Below are 24,395 nucleotides of genomic sequence, written 5' to 3' on the forward strand. Positions count from 1 at the left end.
ACAGAGTTGATGGGACGTCCCAAGCCTGGGATGAGACAGGAGGTGACCGGTTGACTGGCTGGATGAACTCTGGAGCCCCCCAGTCTTGGCTGAGACAGGAGGTGGGGAGAATTTTCTAGCGGGTGCCGTGAACACTGCTCAATGAACACCGCGGGCACTGTCCCCGAAAGCCCACTGACCGCACCCGTCAACAGGCCTCCCAACGCGAGGCGAGTACGGGCCGGGCGGGTTTGCACAGGCGCAGCGGGATGGTCCAATCCGTCCAGGAACCCGCTGGGCCTGACCCAAGTCGGCCCAAAGGTCAGCGGTCCCCGCGACACCCGAGAGGGGGCGGGCCGTCGGCCGCGTGCCGCGCCTGCGCAGCACAGCCGCGGCGCCGGCGTCCCCGAGAGCAGCTCCCGGAACTGCGCCGGCGCAGTGTGCCCGGCGCTAAAGGGCGGGGTTTCATTGCGCCGCGCGCAGGGCTGGGGCAAAACCCGGGCCGGGATAGGGCGTGGGGCAGTGCGTCGGGACGTCCTTCGCGTCGGGCCCGACGGCGCGTGCGCGCTGCGCGGCCGGCAGGGTGGCTGGGAGGCGGGGGGCCGCGGCCAGTGTGGCTTCTTTCCCACTTTGCGCTGCCCGGCATCGCGCAGGCCCCCGGCACCATGAAGATCTGGACTTCGGAGCACGTCTTTGAGTAAGTTCGGGGCGGGGGGCGGGGGTCACGGGGCAACTCGGGGGTGGGAGGGTGGGCCCGGCTGGAGTGCTGGTGAGGTCGAGGCGCCCCGCAGGAAGCTTCCCGACGTCGGGCCTACGGGGAGGGAGCTGGGCCTGAGCCCCAGGAGGTTCTGGGGGGCGCCCGGGGCGCTCTGGGCCCCAGGAATGGGCCCCAGGCGGAAGAGCCCCGACCTCCGGCCCTGGGGAAAGGCGGGGGCAGGCGGGCCGGCGGAGGCCGGACCCTGGCGGCCTGGCCCCTGGCGGCCTGGCCCCTGGCGAGGTGGGAGCGTCGCTCAGCACGAGGTGCTTGGCTGCCCTCGGGGGCGCATGAGGCCCCTCGTTTCCACTTCCGGCCTCCAAAACCCGTGGGACATGGACTCGAGGATCCCAGGAGGAGGGCGTGGGCCTTGTCAAGGCTCGTCGCCCGCCACCGTTTGGGTGGAGTTCCTTACCTCGGAATGTGAGTTTGATGAGCTCAGGCGCCCAGACGATGGAACCTTCCCGGCTGCTTGTTACCCTGAGGGCCAGAGCCTGGGAGTCGGGGTCCAAAGTTCAGTCGTGGCTCCGACACGCTGTGTGACCTTGGGGAACCCTTTTTCTGAGACGTGGTCCTGTCAGGGCCGGCCTGTGCACAAGGGGTTCGAGGCCCCGTGCAGTCACATCGCTGGGTTAGCAAGAACTGTTTAGTAACGGAGATGATGCCTTACCCCCACTGGTGGGAATTAAATGCCCTTCTGGTTCCATGATTCCACGTACAAAAGAGCCACATATATAAGCAGCTGTGTTTTTGCCTAGATAGTTACTCAGTTATCCCTAGTGATGCAGAATTTCTTCTTTGTGAGTGAGTGCGGGGTGGTGTCTCATGAGACTGAAGAATGGAAGCAGGGACCAAGGAGAAGCAAAGTTTTAAAAAGAGGATAGTTTATTGAAAGCAAAGGGCTGAACTCCCGAGTGGAAGTGGGTCCCAAGTGGGGGTGCCCAGTGACTAAGGCAAACGCTCTTTCTTGTATAACTTCCCTTGCCTGCTTGGGGAAGGGGGCTGGCACCTTGTAATGGAATTAATCAGGTCTGTCCTGTTTGCCCATCCTGAAGGGATTAACCATATAACCCATTCCTATCTATCAGATCTGCTCCGTTTGTCTGGCCAAAAGTGATTTATGAGATAACTTATTAACCTCAAGTCTACTTCAGAGCCTGGAGTGTCAGGAAATGGCTGTCTTTCGTTTACTCCACCAGGGACCTACTTCCCTGTCTGTCTAACAACCTGCTAACTAACCTGTCTCACTAGCACTCTTTGTTTGACTAGTTCGGCTTCTTCGCATTGATTTGAAATGTGTCTTTGTCCTAAGCACTGTTGTCATCTATATATTAATCCATTTCTGAGCTATCTGCTCAGTTTCACTGATCTTGCTATTGTAGCCACACTGTTTTAATTTTTATAGCTTTGTAGCGTGTTTTAGTTAACTATTTGATTTCTTTAAGCAGTGTTTCTGAGGGCAATTTTAAAAGATGTTGAAAACTTTTTACAGACTCAGTGAAACAGACACAGCCACGAGTCCACTGGATCCTGGAAAGTATAGAATGTTAGAATCAGAAGGGAGATTTCTTTTCTTCCTAGTGTATTGTTCTGCGGGAAAGACCCAAATGCTGTAGTCTTTCTAATGATCTTTAACCTGGTCATTCTTCACTGCCCCATTTCAGCCCTTGGGATCGGGAATGGTTTCTTCCTTGCAGTCCTTTTCTGGATTTAAATGCTTCAAGAGTTCTTGGCCCTGTGTCTCCCTAGAACTTGCTTCTCCTGTCACCCCTAACACACTATGCCCTGGCTTGTCCTCTACCCCCACTCCCAGTCTTTCTCCCCTTTTTACTTTAACGTTTCCCTCTATTCTTCCCCTGTAGTGTAAGTGTTCCATGCGATTCTATCGTTAGCCTTCTTGTCTTGAGTTTCATCAGTGATTCTTCTCTTTTGCTCTCTCATTTTGTCCCAGACTTCCCTGAGATTTGATGAAAGCTCTAGGACCCTCCTCCCAGAAGACAGACATATTCAAATAAATGCTGTACATGTCCTGGGAGAAGAAGCCCTGATCCTGACTCTCCCCACATAATCAGGGCTTTTCCATCAAAGTCCCAGCTGATAGCTACACATTTATGCCACCCAAATCTGCACCTTGGGCTCTAGCATCTTGAACTTCAAATCCTTATTTTCAGGTCTTACCAGATAGCTCTACTCATATGTCCCGCAGGCTCTTCAACTCAGCATACCTGAAATTGAAGTCACAGTCTCCCCTCACAAGTCTTACACCATTTCCTTGTGTATCCCGTCTTAAGGATATTACTTTCAACATCTAAGTCATTATTCTGTGTCTTACCCATCTTTGCTTTTCCAACACTTCCTTCGAGGCCCAGCATATCGTTTGCATCCAGTTGAAGTCATTCATTGATTCCTTCAACAAATATGAATGCCCACTATGTGCCAGGCACTATTCTTTGGATTGGTTACATTTTGGTAAGAGAGTCAAGACATTGCTGCCACTTGAGTGGAGTTGACAGTGTCTCCCACCTCATTTTATAGGCGAAGACATTGGGTATGTCAGTAAGCTGCCCCCAGGTTCTCCAGACTGCCCTTTGGTGCTGTCTTTGAATGTCTTCCAGCGTGAGGTCTTGTCACATAATTACATTGGTACAGTTAAAATTAATTGTTGGAAGACTATTGTAATAGGCGTCCTTTGTCATGTTTGAGCCAGTTATGTTTCATAAAGCCGTCTCAGTGAAAGCCAAGTCAACATCGGTGTTTTCAGATTGGCTCAGAGAAGAGAGGATTAAATTGCAAATACTGCATAACCACCCTGAAGTCATACAATTACTAATTTTTTAGACGGGACGAGGGAAAGAGATAAGTGCAAGGAAGCCCGCTAACACTGGTATGTGGCTAGATGGAAACAGGAAAGGGTGCATCTGATTTTCATTTTAGATAGTTACCTTAGTAACAATCAATGTTTGGCCTGTATCACTTCTACTTGTGGGGACTGTTTAGATTTAGAAAGTAGCTCCACTTATATACCTGCATTGATTGCCTGAGATTAAAAACAGAATGAGGTTCTTTTATATAATATTATAGCAAAAATGAAAACATTAAAAATAACGTCACTAGTTGTCCAGGGTCCTGGGAACTGAATGGTGTTGAGATTTTCCCTGTTGGCAGGAAGTAGCTGTCAGACTTAGTTCTCTGAAAAGTTAAGTTACCTTTCATACTCGGTGTAGTTCATAAGGGCTCTTTTGAAAAAGATGTCTGTTGTATAAGCATCTTACGCACATAAGTTGTGAAGTGAACAAATGTGCATCATATTTGAATCTCCCAGGCACGTTGCTTTTTCTAGAAGATAAAGATCCTGCAAGTTCCATGATATTGTTACCATTTCAATTCCTAGATGATAAGCAAATGCTTATTATATTAAGAATAGTAGAAAAATAGCACATTAGGAGCATCTTAAAAACATTTTATTCTGTTAGTGACCTTTTCAAAACAAATCAGAATCACTCCTTTGAGAAAAACAATGGATAAAGATTGGAGGGGCCACTGTTACTTATTACCTTAATATGAGAAAAACATTTTTAATACCATATTTAACTCAGTAATGCTGTGGATCTTTTTGTAGTTCCTGTAAGAATTTACAGTGCATGTAAGTTCTTTTACTTGTTACTTCTTTATAACAATAGAAATTTTAAGAAACTGTACTGGGGTACTCTGTAGGCTTCATGGATATTAATGGAACCGTATAGCCTGTGTCCTGGAAAAATACTGAAACCTACATGTGTTTAAAATATAGATAGAGCTCCCAGAATCATCTCGCAGTCAATGTTCCAGAAAATAATTGTCCCTAGATAAATTAATTAAACTGAACAATAATTTGATGGGTTATAAAGCTGGCTTAATTTATATGCATATTTTAAATGTTTGATTTTGGTTTATGTTGGCAGGCACCCATGGGAAACTGTTACAACAGCTGCAATGCAGAAATACCCAAACCCTATGAACCCAAGTGTGGTTGGAGTTGATGTATTGGACAGACATGTAGATCCTTCTGGAAAGTTGCACAGCCATAGACTTCTCAGCACAGAGTGGGGACTGCCTTCTATTGTTAAATCTGTAAGTGTGTCTCTATTCCTGTAGAAATGTGACTGCTGGAGAAAAGTTTTCTAAACCACATTATAATTTCAAATAGGTTGTGGGAGCTAGTTCCGAATGTCATTTCTGCATCAGTTCAAATTGTATTATAATAAACTTGAGTTATGAGTGTATAATGAATTAGAAATATTATTACAGTCTTCATGAAGGCACCCGATAAAACCTTCTGCAGGAAGCCAGCTAATGCTCTCAAATCTAAACGGAATTATTCTCCTTCTGCTTTGCCACCAGCTGGAGACCCATAGTAAAACTTGGGAGTCATGGTCTGTTAGTTGGTGGCCGTTAGCTCACAGTTGCTGTGGTCAGTGGCAGGTCGTGTACATTCAGTGAGGAGCAAATCCTTAGACTCTGCTGTTGCCATATTGGTTCCAAGCTCTGGCACTCCTCCCCATACATTCACAAACCGCATTCCATTCAGATACAAGCGAGCAGGCTTTAGTGAGTTGCTTTAATCAGCAAGAAACTGGAATGCCAGTTTATAATTGAGAGAACTCTGGTATGATAAGTGGACCCAGTTTTCAGTGAAAGAAGTTCTCTTTCTAGAAGGTAGGTCCACTCAGGAGAACTAAAGTACATATTTGTCAACAGCAAATGTCCTGATTGTTTCCTTTGTACAGACCGCTGCATCAGGTAGTGGGGACACAGAAATGAGCAAGACCAGGGGATTGGCTGGGGGTCAGCACCGGGGGAGTAATACTGCATGTGAGGTACTGTCTTTAGTGAGGTTCCTGCTTTTCTGCCAGGACAATGAAGCCACGACGCCCTGTCCCTTAGACTGCTCTAGGAACACCCCAACAGATACTTGCGCTCTCCTTTTTCTAGATGCCATGTGTCCCCCAAAGGTTCTGATGTCCGTATTTCAGGCTCACTGCTCCACAGTCACACGGTTTCAGCGTCCTGCCTTATATTGCAGTCCTTCTCAGTGGGTTGGTTGCCAGTTGCCTCTGGGCAGGGTTTCTTTCTGTGTCTGAATCTTATGTCATCTGTGGTGTGTGGATTCCTGTCACTCTCAAATGGGCCTCCTTCCTGACCTTTGTCTGATGCCTCATGTGTTTTATGAAATATTTTTGACGCAAGACATTAACACATTTTACTTTCAGATAAAATATTGATACACTTGTTAAGAAATCCTTCCTCCTCTGATTACTAATTCTGGATGTTTTATTTAGCTTATTGGTGCAGCAAGAACCAAAACATACGTGCAAGAACATTCTGTAGTTGATCCTGTAGAGAAAACAATGGAACTTAAATCCACTAATGTAAGTTTTGGCTCCCTTTTGTTTTTATTTTAAACTATTTGGCTTAAGTTTTTGTCTCCTCTGCAGTTGACCTACAGAGGAGTATAGCTGTCCATGGTGGCGTGGGAAAGCGAAACTGACATGCTGGATTGTCTGCCTGTTGGCAGCTTAGCCTCACTGCTCTAATGAGCCTGCTTATTATTTCTGGGGGACAGCACTCAATAAAATGAATTTGGGATGCTGTGCATATTATTACTATTGTAATACTTTTGTCAAATTTATTTTTTAATAAAAAGTAAGCAATGAATAGTGAAATTTAAGTTTCATTTACATAGTAACATCAAAGTGGTTTATTTGTTGTATATTTAGCTAGCAAGATTTTGGCTTATTAATTAGTTTGGAAATGTTTTTAACCTTGGTTTCCCAAATGATTTGATTTTTTTTATTCTATAGATTTCATTTACAAATATGGTTTCAGTAGATGAGAGACTTGTATACAAACCACATCCTCAGGACCCAGAAAAGTGAGTAAAAAATGTTTTAACAAACTTACTTTACAGGGTATTTTAATTTTTTTCAATCAAATATTTCCTTAAAAAGTGGAAGTTAGATCATTCTGAAGCTGTGTGAATTTGTTTTGTTCCAGAACCGTTTTGACTCAAGAAGCCATAATCACCGTGAAAGGAGTCAGTCTCAGTAGTTATCTCGAAGGACTGATGGCAAATACGATATCTTCAAATGCTAATAAAGTAAGTGCGGCTGTTCCTTCACTGCTCTTATTCCTGGGTTTGGTTTGTTGGAAGAGCTTAGTACTGAATGGGTGTTTGTCCTCATTAAGCTGACTCAGCCACAATGCAGTGAGACTCCATATAGACTGTTATTTGCACAGGCTGTGGGTTCCAGCACACCTGGGTTCACATCCAAGTTCTAATTTTTACCAGCCTTTCAACCTTGGGCGGTTAAGTTAACCTTCCTATGCCTCAGTTTACCATCTGAAGTGGAGATTAACTACCCATCTTATAGGGTTAGGCATGAAGAGTAAACAACAGAATGTACATGGCCCAGGGCCCAGCACATGGGAAGTGCTCGGTGATGTGTAGCTATGTTTCATTGTTTAAAGCACCAGTTCTCAACCTTTTTCATTATCATTTCCTGCCCGCCCCCACTTCCCAGATCCATTTGAGACATTTTTTTCCTAATCACTCTACCCCATGAAGTTATTTAACATGATAGATTGGATGGGTGGATGGATGGATGGATGGGCTTTGTACATAAAGAGGGCAATTTTTTCCATCACCACCCCCACCTAGCCCAATTGAGAACCCATGATTTAAACAAAGTAAGTTTAGAGAAAGAGATGCTTCGCGTACATCTTTGTAACGCCTTTAATATAATCATTTAGCTGTCAAAAGATACTCATACATGCCTTCTCTGTGCCAGGCAGAGTGCTAGGCTAGACTGGGTATGCAGCGGGGAAGAAAACAAATGTGGTCCCTGCCTTTGTGGAACTAACAGGAAGGTGACAATCACACAACATGTCGTTAGGAAAGGAAAAGTACAGAAGGGTCTGAGAGTATTTAATGAGTGTCAGTAAGTGACGTTTCTGTTAAGTGCTGAACGAGCCATGAGTTGGTTGCAAGGGGTGTGCAGGAAACATTCCAGGCAGTGGAGCTGCATGTGCAAAGGCCCTGAGACCGGAAGCACAAATGCTTCTTTTTCTTTTCCTCGAGGAACTGCATAGAGTGCCAGGAGAGAATGTTGAAGAAGTAGTCAGGGACCAGATCTTTCAGGGCCTTCTACAGGATTTTTGTTTAAAATACGGACATAAAAAGAAAAGGGTTTGACCTCACCCCCAAAAAGGGCACCACTCTAATCATGAAATAAGTAAAATATCATTATTGTCATTTAATTGTAGATTCTTTTGAGAACATCTTTTGCATTCAAAATAAAAATCAGTTGATAGATCAAGCCAGTTGCTCAAGTCATTTGATATTTGGTAAATAACATTAAGAAGGAAAAGCCAGGTCAAAAAATCATCCTGGTGAGGTTTAATTATGTTTGTAATGCTCCTGGTTACTCCTGGTGTGCCATTTGCTTGATACGTGCCTTTGCTCTCTTGGTAACAATAAACGTTTTGGATTTGTTTAAGGGCCGAGAAGCAATGGAATGGGTAATACATCAATTAAATGCTGAGATTGAAGAATTGACGGCTTCAGCAAGAGGGAGCATGAGGACACCGATGGCAGCGGCAGCATTTGTAGAGAAATGATGAATGTTGACATGCAGCACCCAGGACCCCGGGTCTCATTAGCTGGCAATATATTTATTTGTTATTTAAAGAGTACGACTATATTTTAGGTAGAATTTTTTTTTTTAGTAAACTGAAGAAAAGCTATGTGACTTGTTCAAAACAGAGAGGTGTAGGGTATCTAAATAAAAGGGCTCATCTAAAATTGTTAGTGTTTAAAATGACTGTCTGGCTTTGACGGTTCCATTATTTACGTGAAAAATTAATGATTTTTGAAAAGTACTTGGAAATTGGTTTTAGCATATTACAGCGCCTTAAGGTAGACTTTTAAAGCTTTTCATGCCTTGGCACTCTACCTGGCTTTGGACCAGCTGTAGAACAAAGCAGAGCGACCTCTTAAATGTACACAGTTGCCCTTTGCAGCAAACTTTAAGAGGGAACTCACTTTAAAAGGAGAAATTGTATAGTTTTAAAAGACATTGATTTGTATAAAATAACTTCCTCTGCTATAAACCACCATTAACAACCACACTTTTAATTTGGTACTTAATGACATTTTTGTACTGAAAAATATCACTAAGTACATAATGCCAATCAAAAAATATGACTTTATTGTATTAAAGAGTACCGTCTTGATTTGCCAAAGTTTTGTAACAAGTAAAAGTATTTCCTTCCTTGGATTTGTACTTTGTGACTTAGTATGCTGTATCGTGGGCTGGTTATGTTAACTGAAAAAAATAAAGTCATTACCGGAATTTTGCAGCACTCTAAACTTAAACAGAGAACAGCTGTTCACATCTTTTAGCATTTCACATTTGCCTAACTTATAAATTGCCATGTGTCAAAATCATGGTTCTGTAATTGCTAAAGCATGATATGTCAGGTTATTTGAATATAATTACTTTTTGAAGTAATTGTGACCACAAAACATCTTTTTTACATGAGGAGCTAGCTGTACATCACTTGAAATTACTCAAATGATGTCTTGCTCTGAAGCGTAAATCCCAGGTACTTAATGTTTTTAATAATATGGTGCCACTGCAGGGGCTGGGGGCGGTGAGGAAGAAGAATAGAGAGGAAAAGAGCATTGACCTAAACTAACCACTACATGAATTGCTGTGCAGCTTTTGTTCATGGGAAATCCTCATTTGGGGTGCCAAAGGGCAGCTGCACTCTGAAAAACCATCCAGTATTATATTTTGTTTCATATTTTGTAGCAGTCAATTATCCACCATAAATATTGAATACTTGCAGTTGTTGCAGGTAGTGTTTTTGTTAAAAGGTGATTAGCTCTTTATTTTGCAATGCTTAATGTGATAAACTTCAGTCAGGTTTCCTATAAAAGAAACCAGGTAATATATGTACAGAAGTAGTACACCAAACTATTTAAAAGTTAGTGTTTTTCTACTTAAAATATTGTTTAGCAGAACACTTCTTAGGGCATTTGTAAAAGCAAGTTAAATTCAATAAGGTTTTTGATTATTTTTGGTAACCAGAGATGGTTTTTACAGTTGAAATATTTCAGCTAAACAAAACATTGCTAGATACTGATACTTAATAAAAAGGTGCCTTGTATAATTTCTGTAAATTATACTTGTTCAGAAAAAGGTGTAATGAATGCCTCAATGATAAAAAGATTTCTGAACAAATTTTATCCTGGCTTTTTTTTTTAACTCTGACCTAATACGATAAAATTCTCTAAATTGTTTTCCTGTGTATTTACCTGTTTTAGTAAAATAGCTGGTAGTTTATGGCTTTTACCTGTTAAAATAGAAATGTGCAGCAAGCAGATGCATTTGAGAGGATTAAACTGGCAAGTATTCAAAGATGAGACTCTGGGACGATGGAGCATTTATCCTATTTAATATTAAAAGTGGAAATCATGAATTAAGAACGTTTAATAAAAATCTTTATTTTTACTGTTTTTCCTGTAATTTTTTTAAAATGTGAAGAAGAGCAAAATGATTTTTTTTTCATCCTAAGAATACACTTAATTGCCTCTATAAACGGGCTCTGCGCTGCAAGGTTGAGCCTCCTCCAAACTGGACGCGCAGAGACTAGGGTTTTCGATGTCGCTGTGGAATCTCGCCTCCAACCCTTTTTTCCTCCGATTTTTATTCCCACTCCTTGTCCAGTCATTTGCCTCCGGTCTTGGCGCACTTGACGGGTTGCTGTAAAGCCTGGTAAATGTCAGGGGGAGCCTGCATGCTTTGTCCAGATTCACTTGTTCACTGCAATTCAGAGGTGGAGGCACCCAGGTGTTTTCACTGCCAACGACGAGACGCAGCCCTCGGTCCGCAGATGGGCCGTCTGGCCGGGACCCCAGGGTGGGGTGCGCCAACACCGGCCTCGGACCTGGCTCCGCGTCTCGCGCCCCCGAAAGCACGCGGCCTCGGGTTCCCTGCAGCTCCCCACTTGCCCCGTCCGCCCCGCCGGGGTACTACGGAAGCCCGCGGGACACACACTCGGGCTCTCGCCCAGCCAATCGGTAGGCGCGGCCGGCCGGCCGGCCTGGGGATTGGCACCGCGGCCCGGGCCGCGCGCCCCTATTGGCTGCCGGAGCCGGGGATTCCACGGCAGAGCAGCAGGGGCTGTTCGAGAGGGCCGGGCGGGGCAAGCGGCGGTGGGATTGGCAGGTCCGAAGCCCCGCCCCTTCCGTTTCTCAGGCCTGACCTTCCGGCCGCTGGGTCGTGCGCTGAACCGACATTGACGCGTCCTCGCGATTCGACTCGACCAGCCAGCCCACTCTCGTGACATCATGGTGGCGTACTGGCGACAGGCTGGACTCAGGTAGGCCCGGGCTTCGGGAGGGGTGGGCAGAGAGCGCGCGGGGAAGGCCGTCGCGGCCCGAGGTCGGAGGTCACGCGGAGCGCGGCGGGGGTCCGGCCGGCGAGTGCGCCGTGAGTTGGCGACCCTGCGCGCGTCCGAGGCTGGGCCAGGGTCGCAGCTTCGAGGTGCAGGCGCGCGTCGTGTGTGCCCGAGCACCTGCCCTGGCCTGCCTCCGGGTGCACTGAGCGCCTGGCGCGCCACCGTGACCGCCTGTGGCAGCTGTGATGCTTTCTCAGACACAAGTCCTTCTGTGCAGGGTGTGTGGCCTTTTGAATTAGACTCAGTTTCTGTTGTAAAAGGGATGTGGTTCCAGAAAACTTGGGACCCAGAAGGACTGGGGAGCGTTCTCTCGGTGGAAACCACTCCCAGCATCTCTGATCTCGCTTTCCAGCATCAAAGTGGGGCCTTGTGTAATGGTGCACACTTTTTAAAAAATTGTCATTTTAAATTAACTCCTGTTGCTCTCAGGTTTCCTTATCGGTAAAACGGGTGAAAGCCCTTGGTAACCTGTAGGGAACTCTGCGCACAGGTGAGTGGTGGCTCCTGGGAAGTTCAAACGTGGAACCCATTTGAAGATACACCATGTAGTGTAAGGGGAGACCGTCGGTCTAGGTTATCTACACCTGATTTCTTCACCTGTGCGACCAGTGGAGTGTCGTACCTTGCTCCAGGTGACACACTTTATTATTTAATTGGACAAAGTAGCACCTTCTAGCGCTGGCATTCTTGGGTCTAGGCCTGTGAGACTACTGAGCATCCCAAGAGTTTTCTGACTTGTGAGGTCAAGCAAAGTTTCGTAGCATTGGAAGGCTTATTGTTCCAGTGATGGGTACCATTTATTAAGCACCTACTATGTGAGGAATGCGGTGATTCATGCTTTTCACCCTTAGTCTCTCCTCCTGCCACCCACCGGTGGGGCAAGTATAATTATCCTTCTATTTTATTCTATTGTTTCTCTGGGTGAATAAACTAGCTGAAAAGATTGAACAGCCTGAAGGTCAGCCAATTAGTAAGGGTGGAAGCAGGCATGGGAACGCCTACCTTTTGGCCAAAAAAATAAATAAAAACCGAATCTGAAACATGACAAAATAGACAGCAGCACCCTCCCCTCCCTTCCTGTTTTCAAAAAGTGTTAAAAGTGAGCTGACATCTTTTGGATAATATGTTGATGGGAGTCCATCTACTAAACAGGAAGCAGACTGTTAGATATTTTGCTGTAATTGATGATGTTCTCTAAGGACTTTTCAGTTAAATTTGGAAACCTTGATTGGGAAGTATTTTTGATGGCAGACTTGTGAAACAGAATCCAGTATTCTCAGGAAAACCTTTCAATAATTAACCAGAGGAAGAACTTTTGATTCAAAATAGTTGTTTTCTCTTTTAATTATATATACTTCACCTTGTAAGAATAATATAAGAAAAAATTTCAAGTAGAGAATTGGAGGAAAGAAATCACTCATGTTACAGATTCCATTAACATTTTGGTCGATTTCCTGTGCTGTGGGATTTTTAAAAATATGCATCTTTTCTTTTAAATTAATGTGTATTAAAGAGGGAAAACAGTACAAAGTAGAAAAACTAAAGATCACGCATCCTAACACTAGTTAAGACTTTGGTACATTTCTTTCTAGTCTTTTTTGTTTGTTTGTTTGTTTCTGTAGATTCCTTTGGTATTAGTCATTTTTAAATCCACTTTTATAATAATGTGCAATCAAACCAAAATTAAAAGTATAGGAAGAAACAAGAGTATCACAAGCAGTCTGGCTGGATCATAGGTAATTAACTTTCTATTCTCTCATTTTCTCCCAGCTACATCCGATACTCCCAGATCTGCGCAAAAGCAGTGAGAGATGCTCTGAAAACAGAATTCAAAGCAAATGCCGAAAAGACTTCTGGCAGCAGTGTAAAAATTGTGAAAGTGAAAAAGGAATAATCTGTAAGTTCTGATTTATTTGGAAGACTTGCATCTTAAATTGTTAGAGTACTTTAAAAAATCAAAGTAATTTTACTTTGTTTTGAGTTGTATCCTTTTTTTTTGGTCAGTCCAGATGTGGAGAAGTTAGGTAGTGGGATAATAATTGAAAGCACACAGGTTATAAAGTCGGGTGGCATAACAGAAGAGTGATGTTTTGGGCCCTGACTAGCAGAAGTAATTGGCACATTGATTTTCAGCTCACTTAGCAATGCTTAGGAAAAGAGGCCTTCTTATTTTAATTAAACCTGTTTCATTTGCACAAAATCAAATAATGGGAGGATAAACTCCCCACTTTTGTAATTGTTATTGGAGTTATTAATACATAACAGTTCCAGAGCATGAAAAATCACAGCTCTTTGTATTTTGATTTCCCCCCATCTGCGAGCGTTCTCACAAATCGCTGCCTGAACGGAAGAGCTGCAGATGCTGCACGGGCCCTGCTGTCCCATGAAGCCGGATAACCTGCAAGGCCCTGCCGTGAGCCCTGTTGTGCTCAATGTGTTGTGCCTGCAGAGGGTTTGGTTCATTTCCCTTCTCCAGAGGTGCTGGCAATGTAATGTTGCAGCCTACACAGGAAAAGACAGTTTTGTTCAGGCTTTTGTGCACCAAACTGCTGAAGTGATTTGATCTCTAAACCACTTTCTTGACTTTGTCATTTCGAAGACAAGCAAGGCAAATTTCCAGAGATGTTTTTCAGGTTTGATTTTCTTGTTTTGCTTTTTAAAAAGCTTCAGACCCGCGGTAGCAGGGAAACGTGGTAAATATGAATCCTTTGGCAGCTCGTGGGTATGAGCAATTCTACTTGTTGGAACTGTCTACCCTAAGCACTTTTCATTTTCGTTTTGAATTAGTAAATATTTTATTACAAGTCTGGAGATGCAGTGTTTTGAATTTAGCCCTTTTTCTAGGGGCCCTCTGTCTAATCTCATAATTCTGAGTAATGAGACCTGGTTTTATGTTGGGCAGTTTTGTTTTTAAAGTGAATTAACAGAAAATCACTTAGCCTTTCTCTGCAGCATAGTTGAGCCAAACTGCATGTAACTCCCTTGACCTTGTGATATCCTTGGGGTCAGAAAGTCGTGCCCAGCTCCCTTAAACAAAGCATTGACCACTCTCCATATGTCCTTCAGGGGAGTCGGTCCCACCCCACAGCACAGGGGGATTTTAGTGTCTTTTCAAGGCAGAGCAGGTTGTTTATTGGTAGGAGAATTTGGGTTTTACTTAGCAGGAAGTACGTGCCTGTTCGGCTGAGGCTCTGCGCGTGAACCAGCACTTTTTTTACAGCCAAGACCAAAGTTCATCAACCAGCCGTGTGAGTGGAAGCCACAGTTAGCTTATACAGTTCAGTACAAGGAAGTCACTTCCCCCATTCAGGTGGGATTTTTAAGAAAACACAAAGGACCAGCAACTTTTGCTTTTTCTTTTTTCCTCCTAGGCCCTGACTAAAGCTTGAAATGCTACAAGTTGAAGATGTACGGGCAAATGTTACGGCAGATTGAAAACGATCTCACTTCATGGGGAAGAAAATACCTGTCTTGTTCATAGATTGACAGTGTCAATAAAGTGCAGTATGGTTTACTCATGCTGTTGGGTTTTGGTTTCCGTCGGACTTTTTCCTTTTCTTTATGGGAACTGTGTGCACAGCTGCAGGGTTATGACTACGTGAACCGAGATTTTGTGAGATTAATTGATAAAATTAGACTGTGTCATTGAGGCTCTCTCGTCCCTTATCTTTGAATTGCGGAAGCCACGTCAGAGTAATGGATGGGTCCTTAACCCACCGGCCTCGTCCTTTGGTGCAGGTGGCACTGCCTAGGTAATACTGCTTGGCCAGTGGCCTAAATGAAAATAATAACTGAAACCCTGCATGAGAAGAAAAACTAGGAAATGGTAGCAGTCAGTTTTTATTATGCACTTACAACCTATGGAGAAGAGCTATCACTGGTGGAATTTCAGCACAAAGGGCTTTTCACATTGTTTTATAAATGACTCTGTGGGCTGGGAGTCTTTCTCTTAGGAAATGAGGCAAAGCTATTCAGTCACCAGGTCGATGGCCGAGCTGCAATCAAAACCTAAGATTCTTGCCTGCAGCCTCGGGCATGGTGATTACAAGTTAGGTGTTTGCAATGTGATTCGTCGTTCATTAAATATTTACCGGTGAAGAATTGTTGGAAGTGTTTTGTTTTCATCTTTCTTTGAAACTTGGCTGAGTAAAACTCCACTGCAAAGTTAACTGTTTGATTTTAACTGTTTTTGAAGAATGGAGAAATAAATTTGAACAGGGCATTTTGAAACACTGTTGAGTTTGTGCACCAGGGCCAGTTTTCAGCCTGGTGCTGGAGCTAGCAGTAATTCATCAGGGAAGGAGCCTGAGAAAATGTCCTTGTTGTCAGCTCCTGGTGGTGACTTCCAGGACACTTGACATGTAGGTTTGATTTCATTCTCAGCACAGGGCTTACAAGGAGAAGTGACACGGCTCAGCTCTGCACCAGCCCACAGCCTGCGAGCTTGAGTCCTTTGCCTCGGGGCTGTTGTCCTGCTAGTTTGAAGTCGAGACACCTGAGTTGTCAGTGCTTCCTCCCGAGGTGAAGGTACTAGGAAGCACCTTTCACACAGACAGGACTAAACGGGCCTTTGTGCTGCCAGACAAATAAAGTAACTGATAGGCAAAGGGCGAACTGACTTCCAGCCAAGTAAGGAGAGAAGTCATTGCTTAGGGAAGCTAGCGGTTGTGATCATTAGAGGTGAGACAGAGACAGGGCTTTAGTGTGGCAAGGATTAAAGTAACTGAAAAAAAGACGCTGCCAGCAAATATTCTTTAAGCCTCTTTTCTGTTATTAAGAAACACAAAACAAACCTGAACTGATAACTGATGGAACAAACTTTCCGCATCCAGCCCTGCTGGGTAGCTGGCAGCACTGCCCGGATTACCCGGGGACCCTGATCAGATCTACTTGTGGGTATTTCACTACCTAGTTGTGTGATTTCGTTACTGTCTTGCTCATTCCGGGTTCTCGTGTGTGAAGTGACTTTGACAAGCTCTGAAATTCTGATTCTACTGTGTCCGTCTCTGAGAGACCAATGTCACCGTAGCAACCATACCGCTAAAGGAGCAGTCTTCAGCATCAGAGGACGGATTTCTTTTGGTTTCTAGTATTGTTGTTTTTTAATCTATTTCTACCATACAAAAGAGTAGGCTGCTGAGATGCATTTTGAAATATTTTTAACTACTCAAATTAATCAGTCTGGGTGGTTAGACTCCAAGAAAAGGAATTTATTTAGTCTGAAATAAAGCAATTTAGCCATTTGAAATTGAATTTCTTTGTACTTTAATGATTACTATTGAGCAAACAAAAATCTTTATAGTAATATGAAACAGCAGAAGTTTTTAAATTTAGATTTATATTCTTCCTTGCATCTATTTAATTGCCTTGTGAGATTTGAGAAGGAAAGTGCTAGAGAAAGCATGTGTTTCAACTCTTACATAACCACAGGTTGTAGGTCTTTTGAGCATCTAAGGCAGTTACGAACTTCAAACTAGGAGTAGATAGTTGCAGTTTCTTATTAAATCTGCTTTTGTTTTCAGTGATCTTGAGCAAGTAGAAAGTGTTTAAAAACTTTTTTTTTAACTTGGTAAATAGAAGGCTTGCTGTGATACTAGGAGCAAGACTTAATTTTCTCTTGCTACATATTTTAGTTACTTCCTCATGAGGCATTTGTGAAAAGAGTGAAGTTTCTCAGAATGAGCTACTGTCGTCCTCCCTCCTCCTGCTGCCTGATGATTGCAGATGACAAAGCAGGTCGGGAGAGTTCTGCAGTGAGGGTCGAAGCAACTTGCCTTTGCAGGCTATCCATGGATCAAGTAGTACACAGCTCACTGGTAATTGTAGAAGGCCATTAAAACCCTTATGGTACAGGAAGGGACGGCAGTGCTATATGTCAGAAATAGGTAAACTGTAATTAAGAAGTTATGGATGATTTGATTACACTCTTGTGTATTTGGTCCTGTTGTAATGTGAGCAGATTAAAATCGTGTAATGGTTAAAGCTGTGTCATCATGCAAACATTTATGGCAACTTCTGCAAATTAATTTGAACTGTGAAAGTTCCTTAATGAGATGATGTCCTCCGTAACCGAGAAGGACACTGCAGCCGTCGCTGCTTAATTTTTAGATTTGAATGGTTGCCGAGCATACGCTGCCCTTTTAAAGAGCCGAGGCTCCAGTGCAGTCTCAGAAGGCGATCTCAATGGAAGGGAAGAGGGCATTTCGAAACAGCCTTTACAAGGAAAACCAAAGATGATTCATGAACTCCCAGAGTCTAACGCTAATAAGAAACTTAAAGTATATAACTATGTTGGTTAAAAGCCAGGTATTCAGAAATGAAGATGGGGCACGATTGGAGTTCCTGAGTTTTGTTTGTCATTTGGAGGCTTTTATTTTTCGGCCGGGTGTTTTTGTGAAGAGGACCGTACTTCCTTCCCTTTTTCCCTTTTCAGTTGGCACGTTGAACTGTGCACGGGTCTACAGTTTACTTGTGGACGCTGACTCATTGACCTGGGCGGTGATGCTCCCCACCTGGCAGTTAGATACCTGGAGGCCGGCAAGTACTACAAGGTGGGGTGCTGGGCAGAGTCCTCACAGCCCTAGGATGCTCAGCGTGAGTCTGCGGTGCTTCTCAGTGCTGCTAAAGAGTTAACAAGTTGGGGCGGCCGATTAGCTCAGTTGGTTAGAGCGTGGTACTAATAACACAAAGGTTGCCACTTCGATTCCCCACATGGGGCATTGTGAGTTGCGCCCTCCTTGAAAAAAAAAAAAAGCTAACAAGTTAGTGTCAATTGCAGTGGTTCCCTGCACAGCCACATGTGTCATCCCGAGGCCTGGCACGTGCTGTGGCCTACAGGAAATAGCCAGTAAACACTTGTAAACAAAGGGGATGCTTTATGATAAATGCAGTTTGCTATGAAAAGAGTTCCTACAGTATGTGCTGAATATCAAACCATGCGTGTTGGGTGCCAGCAGAAGACCCCCATGCCTGCCAGCCACGTGCCCAGCCCCCGCCCCGCCCGCAGTCCAGCGTCAAAGCTAATGCCGAAGTGGCTGTGGATAGTTCACGGTGGTGCCCAGTGGGCCGGCTTGGCATTGAGGCTGGAAACACTGGTGTGCAGAGGAGCTCTTGTGTAAGGGCCTACGCCCTGCAGCTGACACTCACACGGCCTCTCTCCTGGCTAGAGTTCCTTATTTTCTGCTTCCGTTTCTGCCTCCTCCGCGACCTCTTCATTTTCCTCTAGAACTGCTCTGGCATCTTGGAATTGCTGGTACTCGGACACCAAATCATGGATGTTGCTCTCGGCTTCGGCAAACTCGTTGATATCCATGCCCTCCCCGGTGTACCAGTGCACGAAGGCCTTCCTCTTGAACATGGCGGAGAACTGCTCGGACACCCTGGTGAACAGCTCCTGGATGGCCGTGTTGTTGCCGATGAAGGTGGCGGCCATGTTCAGGCCGCGGGGCGGGATGTCGCACACGGCCACCTTGACGTTGTTGGGGATCCAGTCCACAAAGCAGCTGCTGTTCCTGGTCTGCACAGTGAGCAGCTGGTCGTCCACTTCCCGGGTGGACATCTTCCCCCGGAAGATGCAGGCCACCGTCAGGTAGCGGCCGCGCCGGGGGTCGCAGGCGGCCATGGTGTTGCGGGCGTCGAACATCTGCTGGGTGAGCTCGGCCACCGACAGGGCGCGGAACTGCTGGCTGCCCTGCGCCGTGAGCGGGGCGAAGCCGGGCATGAAGAAGTGCAGGCGCGGGAAGGGCACCATGTTCACGGCCAGCTTGCGCAGGTCGGCGTTCAGCTGGCCCGGGAAGCGCAGCGACGTGGTGACGCCGCTCATGGTCAGCGACACCAGGTGGTTGAGGTCGCCGTAGGTGGGCGTGGTCAGCTTGAGGGTGCGGAAGCAGATGTCGTACAGCGCCTCGTTGTCGATGCAGAAGCAGGCGTCGGAGTTCGCGATGAGCTGGTGGAGGGACAGCACGGCGTTGTACGGCTCCACCACGGTGTCCGACACCTTGGGCGACGGCATCACGCTGAAGGAGTTCAGGATCCGGTCGGGGTACTCCTCGCGGATCTTGCCCATGAGCAGCGTGCCCATGCCCGAGCCCGTGCCCCCGCCCAGCGAGTGGACCACCTGGAAGCCCTGCAGGCAGTCGCAGGCCTCGCTCTCGCCCCGCACCACGTCCAGGACGCTCTCCAAGAGCTCCGCGCCCTCCGTGTAATGGCCCTTCGCCCAGTTGTTGCCGGCCCCAGAGTTACCTGTGGCAGACAGGAGTCATGGTCACCTTACCCAGACAGGAGGGAAGCGCGGTGGCAGGAGAAGGGCACCACCAGGAGGCATGCTTATCGCATCCTGGTGGAACCTTCCAGAAAAACTTACCGTGGACAAAATTGTCCGGTTGAAAGAGGGTTCCCAGTTTGCTAGATCGGATGCTATCCATCGTCCCAGGTTCCAGGTCCACCAAGACAGCTCGGGGCACGTATTTCTTATCTGTGTTGAAAAATAGGAAGAAGTCAGCAAACTGTTGTTTTTCTGAAAGTTAATGTTTCATCAAAATAGAGCCTTAGGACACTGGCCAAAAAATAAGGTATTCTAGACGGTGTCTTTGATAGGTAGAGATTGGAATCATGTCCTTGACCCCGGTAACAATCACAGAAATGGATAAAATACCTTACAAATTCTCTTTCTAGCATGGTTTTGTTGTATTGCCCATGACAGATTCTGTTCCTATTGGAAGTCATTCTGGTTTTCATTTTAAAACCAAAAAGGAAGGTTGGTGTCTTATCTGCATGTGTTAGACATGTGCCCCCATTTAGTGACTTCTTTGAACAGAGTTTGAGGACTTGTCACTCAGCCTTCCCATGTGACATCTCGTGGGCCCTGCTCTCTGTGCCCCCCAGGGTTGGTGACCACTGCTACCAGAGCACAGCATCCTACCGTGGGCCTCGTTGTAATACACGTTGATTCTCTCCAGCTGCAGGGCAGAGTCTCCGCCGTAGCTCCCAGCTGAGTCGATCCCATGCTCCTCTCCAATCACCTCCCAGAACTGAAAACAGAAGGAGGGAGGTCGGGGGTTGGGGGGTGAACCCCTGGAAAGGCCATGTTGGCTCCAGCAAGCCAGCAGAGTGAGCAGGAAGATGGGGAGGTGAGCCGGGGCCTGCTTCCCTGGGTCTGCCAGACCGTCCCGTCCCCAGACCCTTTCTGGTCCTTTTCATAGATGCCCTCTCCATGACGTAATTCATTCTGTGCTTCTACGAAACGCAAATTGATGACTGCATTTTACAGCCACCTGAACTCCTTAAATGAAATGTCAACACAAACTATTCAACTGGATTTTGCTCCTGTTAAATTCAGGCCATTGTATACATTAAAGCTGTTTTAGGATTTCCCATCAGACAATGTATCTCTTAATTTCACCTTATAGTGCTTCAAGCTGGTACAGTCTAGATCCCATGAAATGAAAGGAGACTGAACGCTTATCTGATTTCACAATAATATCTCGTTTCACTTTGGAGATATGTTTTCATGAAGTTTCCCAAAAGGCCCATAACTGGGACGTCTATGCACAATTGAAGCAGTGTGCGTTTTTGGTGATCAGATGGGCTCACGATTCAAATCATACATAGCTTGTTCTCTCTGACTTTCAATCACATATCCAGTATTTATTAATACAGATACATGCCAAGCTCTTGGAATGGAAACAGTTACTGACATGACGTGTTTGTTGCCCTAGAGAAGCACATAGCACAGTGCAATGAAAATATTTATGTCCAGGTCCCCAGGGCCATGTTCCCAGCCACATCTTGTAAATGCTGGCCCTGCTTTGGCCATGGTCTTATTAACAGGACTATTTTGTAGTAAATTGCCAGCACTGTTCAGGGTTTTATGGCAACCCAAATTAAATGTGATTTAGAGTTCCTAGGGCCCCAAACAATAAGTAGTGGCCGGGGCGCTAACCACTGAGCAACGCCATTCTGGAGTAAGAGCCGAGACCCTATCTGGACCCTGCACTCCCTCTTGCGGTCATCTCTCCATATTATCTTCCAACTGCAGAGCAGCGGGCGCTCGAGCCTCCCACTTCTCTCTGTGCTAGTTTTGAGCGTCTTATCACTGTGACACGGAAGGATGACTACTTCTTTTCAAGCAGTAATATTCCTTGCCTCAGGTTTGAAGCACTTGCATTAAAAGACTAGTTTTTGCATAGCTGCATTAATCACAATAACCAAAACTCGGAAACAATCCGAGTATCCATGGACGGATTAGTGGATAAATAAAATGTGACATTCATACACTGGAGTATTATTCAGCCTTAAAACAGGAAGAAAGTACTAACACTACAACATGGGTGAACCTTGAAAACATGCTAAGTGAAATAAGCCAGTGGAAAAGGACAAATACTCCATGATTCCACTTATAGGAGGTCCCCAGAGTAGACGAATCCCTATAGACAGAAAGGAAATAATAGTTGCCAGGGGTTGGGGGAGGGGAAATGGGGAGTTGGTGTTTAATGGGGAGAGAATTTCAGGTTTGCAAGATACACTGAATGATACACTTTAAAATGGTTCAGATGGTAAAATTTATGCTGTTTTATCATAATTTTTTTTAAATTAAAAACAGTTTTAATACAATTCATACTTGTAAAAGTAATTTCAAATAGCAGAACAATCAGGTAGCTGTTACACTCTACAATTGGTTATCTTAAAATTAGGGTTGGAGACCTTGGGCTCTGCCATTGGTTTTCTCAGTGTTAGCCAACTGAATCATGTCCCTTGTAGAAGAATTTAAGGGGGGAGGAAAAAAACGCACTTACACTCCCGGGAAAAGGGGGTGTATTTAAATTCTCTCTGCTACCGTACACAAAATTTTTAGGTTTACCTCTACTTTTCTATTATATTAAATGAACAGTAGTTGATCTTTTTTAACTTCATAACAAACTATGGGAGAGGAGGGAAAGATATCTTAGTGACATGGTGTAAAAAATTTCCCAACAAATTTTGGAAAACTGTTTTGAAACAAATTACTGTTTTTAGATATGAAAAGTTCATCACTTAATGTGATAAAAGTGGTTGACGTGTATTATACACATGTAAGAGTCGACATAATTAACATGAATTAAATCAACCCTCTAAGCCTTTACTATGTCCTCTGTCTCTTTAATTAAAGGCATTGTTTAATAAATCAAATATTGAGCACACATATGCACTGGGCGAGGCTTATTGTCTCCCCTGCTAACTCGGGGGTATTTTCTTAATCGGCTATTCCTATGGACCGTGGTACAGCAAGAACTAGCAATCGAACTTTCCTTACCTTGTATCCGATCTGGTTACCGCACTGGCCAACCTGAATGTGTACAATTTCACGCATCCTTGCTCTCCGCCCAACTATAAGATCTTCACGGAATCCTCAGACTCTGGGAGAGCTGCTCTTCACTGGTGTGAGCCCAACACGACTCTGGTCATTCAGTGATGGGACCAGCTGACCCAGCTACCCTCCCAGAGTGACCCAAGGGTGTGTCCAGCCCAGAGGCCAGCCCTCAGCCTTCTCCACTCTCCGCCTGTCATCCTGGTGAAGGGGGTGTCTTTCCCTCTCCCAACAAAGAATATTGCCCAGTCATTTCCCCGAGTTTAAGACCAAAGGCTGCCTTTGTGCAGTTCCTGGAGGTCCTGTACCAGGTGTGGGCCTGCTGTGGTGGACTCTGGGCTTCCAGCTGGTGAGGCGTGCGGTGTGAATACTGAGCCGAGGCCCCTGGCTCACTGAGGTGATGGGGACCACCGCCAGAGCGCCCCTGTCCAAGCCAGTTGTATTATTAAAAACCCTTTTGTCTGAACCCATCACTTGGCAGATGAGACCATGCGTGATGTCCCAAAACATGAAGTGGCTTCACCACAGTCACACAACCATGCTCGCTCAAGAACCTTGCATGGCCCCCATTGTCTTCAGCCGTGTTTCCTAAGGAGTCTGAAAGCCACTGGCGGCACTGGGCGACTTTGAAGGGAACATGGGTAGACAGTTTTTATGTTGTATACCTTAATGTGGATAGAAAAAAATAGCTAGTATTTGTAATAGTAAAATAATAAGAAAAGTTTCCTTTTTGAACTTGGCCAAAGTTGCAAAGGTGATATGTGATTGTCAGGAGTTTGGGAAACCATAATTGCAAGAAAATCTAAGCTCCATGGCTCACCATCAAGGCCTTTCCCAACCTGGCCCCAGACCCTTCCCCACCCCTTTCCCAGACTTTGGGCCTCACCAAGCCAGTGCTAGCGAGGACGGGAAGACGTTTCCACGTGGGACTCCTGTGTTTCCCCAAAAAAAGACCTAGCCAGACTATCAACTCTAATGCGTCTTCTGGAGCACAAATTAATATAAGACCCAGTATTATATTATATTATATTATATTATATTATATTATATTATATTATATTATATTATATTATACCGGTATTATATAAGACCTGGTCTTCTATTAAAATAAGACCGGGTCTTATATTAATTTTTGCTCCAAAAGACGCATTAGAGCTAATGATCCAGCTAGGTCTTCTTTTCAGGAAAATATGGTGTCATGTCCGTGACCTATAGCTGTGCTTTCCCTTCCTGCATGTTGGCACGAGCTCACTTTCCCCTCCCTCACATTTCCCACTCCTCTGCCACCTGCTCTGTCACTGCCCTGCAGCCTTCTGCCCAGGCCTGGGCCTGGCCGGCCGTCTCCTTGGCCCCTCGCCTGGTTTCGTGCACTGCTGCCCCGCTTTGTCCCGATGTCCAGGGTTATTGCTTGCCATCGATTTCCTTTACCGGGGTTTCTCCGAGAGCCGGACAGACTCCCAACAGCGTTTCCCTGACACCCACCCGCAGCCCAGCTGCCCAGCAGAGAGCTCCAGAGGTGCAGGCCCAGAGCAGGCAGAGCCACATCCCAATCCTGGAGCCCCCGGCACCTGGACAACCACAGCTGGCAAGTGCCTGCTTCTCGAGGCCTCTCTCCAGAGTTTGCCAGACACCCCAAGGCGGGCCCCCACTCACTGAGCATCTACCAACAGGGCCCTGCCCCATGCGGGGCATGCACTGGGAGTTGGGGACTCAGGAATGCAGGAGACAGGTGTTGGGCAGCCCTTGAGCTCACAGAGCTCTCCTGATTTAGGAAGAAACCATCGCCCAGGATGTGGATCCAAAGGCAAGACTGAA

At 45.5% G+C, this 24,395-nt stretch overlaps 3 protein-coding genes across 3 annotated transcripts; 2 read left to right on the forward strand and 1 right to left on the reverse strand.

The window, feature by feature from the left end:
• Window positions 1-496: 496 nt before the first annotated feature.
• Window positions 497-10,292, forward strand: PRELID3B (PRELI domain containing 3B). The gene is made up of 6 exons (XM_074317416.1): window positions 497-676; window positions 4,675-4,843; window positions 6,052-6,141; window positions 6,574-6,644; window positions 6,767-6,869; window positions 8,270-10,292. Exons 1-6 carry the CDS (start codon window positions 645-647, stop codon window positions 8,387-8,389), a joined length of 585 nt encoding a protein of 194 aa, XP_074173517.1. The 5' UTR covers window positions 497-644; the 3' UTR covers window positions 8,390-10,292.
• Window positions 10,293-10,998: 706 nt separating this feature from the next.
• On the forward strand, window positions 10,999-14,750 carry ATP5F1E (ATP synthase F1 subunit epsilon). Its single transcript, XM_019757167.2, has 3 exons — window positions 10,999-11,158; window positions 13,007-13,133; window positions 14,608-14,750. Exons 1-2 carry the CDS (start codon window positions 11,127-11,129, stop codon window positions 13,128-13,130), a joined length of 156 nt encoding a protein of 51 aa, XP_019612726.1. The 5' UTR covers window positions 10,999-11,126; the 3' UTR covers window positions 13,131-13,133; window positions 14,608-14,750.
• Window positions 14,751-16,484: 1,734 nt separating this feature from the next.
• Window positions 16,485-22,711, reverse strand: TUBB1 (tubulin beta 1 class VI). Its single transcript, XM_019757168.2, has 4 exons — window positions 22,527-22,711; window positions 20,157-20,265; window positions 19,599-19,709; window positions 16,485-19,477 (listed from the first exon to the last, which is right to left on the reverse strand). Exons 1-4 carry the CDS (start codon window positions 22,581-22,583, stop codon window positions 18,399-18,401), a joined length of 1,356 nt encoding a protein of 451 aa, XP_019612727.2. The 5' UTR covers window positions 22,584-22,711; the 3' UTR covers window positions 16,485-18,398.
• Between the last annotated feature and the right edge of the window lie 1,684 nt (window positions 22,712-24,395).

The sequence above is a fragment of the Rhinolophus sinicus genome, linkage group LG13 (genome assembly GCF_036562045.2).
Source record: "Rhinolophus sinicus isolate RSC01 linkage group LG13, ASM3656204v1, whole genome shotgun sequence".
Classification (NCBI taxonomy): domain Eukaryota; kingdom Metazoa; phylum Chordata; class Mammalia; order Chiroptera; family Rhinolophidae; genus Rhinolophus; species Rhinolophus sinicus.

Coding starts and splice junctions, on each gene's coding strand:
- PRELID3B (XM_074317416.1), top strand. CDS start 645: ATGAAGATCTGGACTTCGGAGCACGTCTTTGA. Junction 677..4,674: donor ACTTCGGAGCACGTCTTTGA/GTAAGTTCGGGG, acceptor TTATGTTGGCAG/GCACCCATGGGAAACTGTTA. Junction 6,142..6,573: donor TGGAACTTAAATCCACTAAT/GTAAGTTTTGGC, acceptor TTTATTCTATAG/ATTTCATTTACAAATATGGT.
- ATP5F1E (XM_019757167.2), top strand. CDS start 11,127: ATGGTGGCGTACTGGCGACAGGCTGGACTCAG. Junction 11,159..13,006: donor TGGCGACAGGCTGGACTCAG/GTAGGCCCGGGC, acceptor ATTTTCTCCCAG/CTACATCCGATACTCCCAGA.
- TUBB1 (XM_019757168.2), bottom strand. CDS start 22,583: ATGCGTGAAATTGTACACATTCAGGTTGGCCAGTGCGGTAACCAGATC. Junction 20,266..22,526: donor GTAACCAGATCGGATACAAG/GTAAGGAAAGTT, acceptor TTCTGTTTTCAG/TTCTGGGAGGTGATTGGAGA. Junction 19,478..19,598: donor ACCGGACAATTTTGTCCACG/GTAAGTTTTTCT, acceptor TGTCTGCCACAG/GTAACTCTGGGGCCGGCAAC.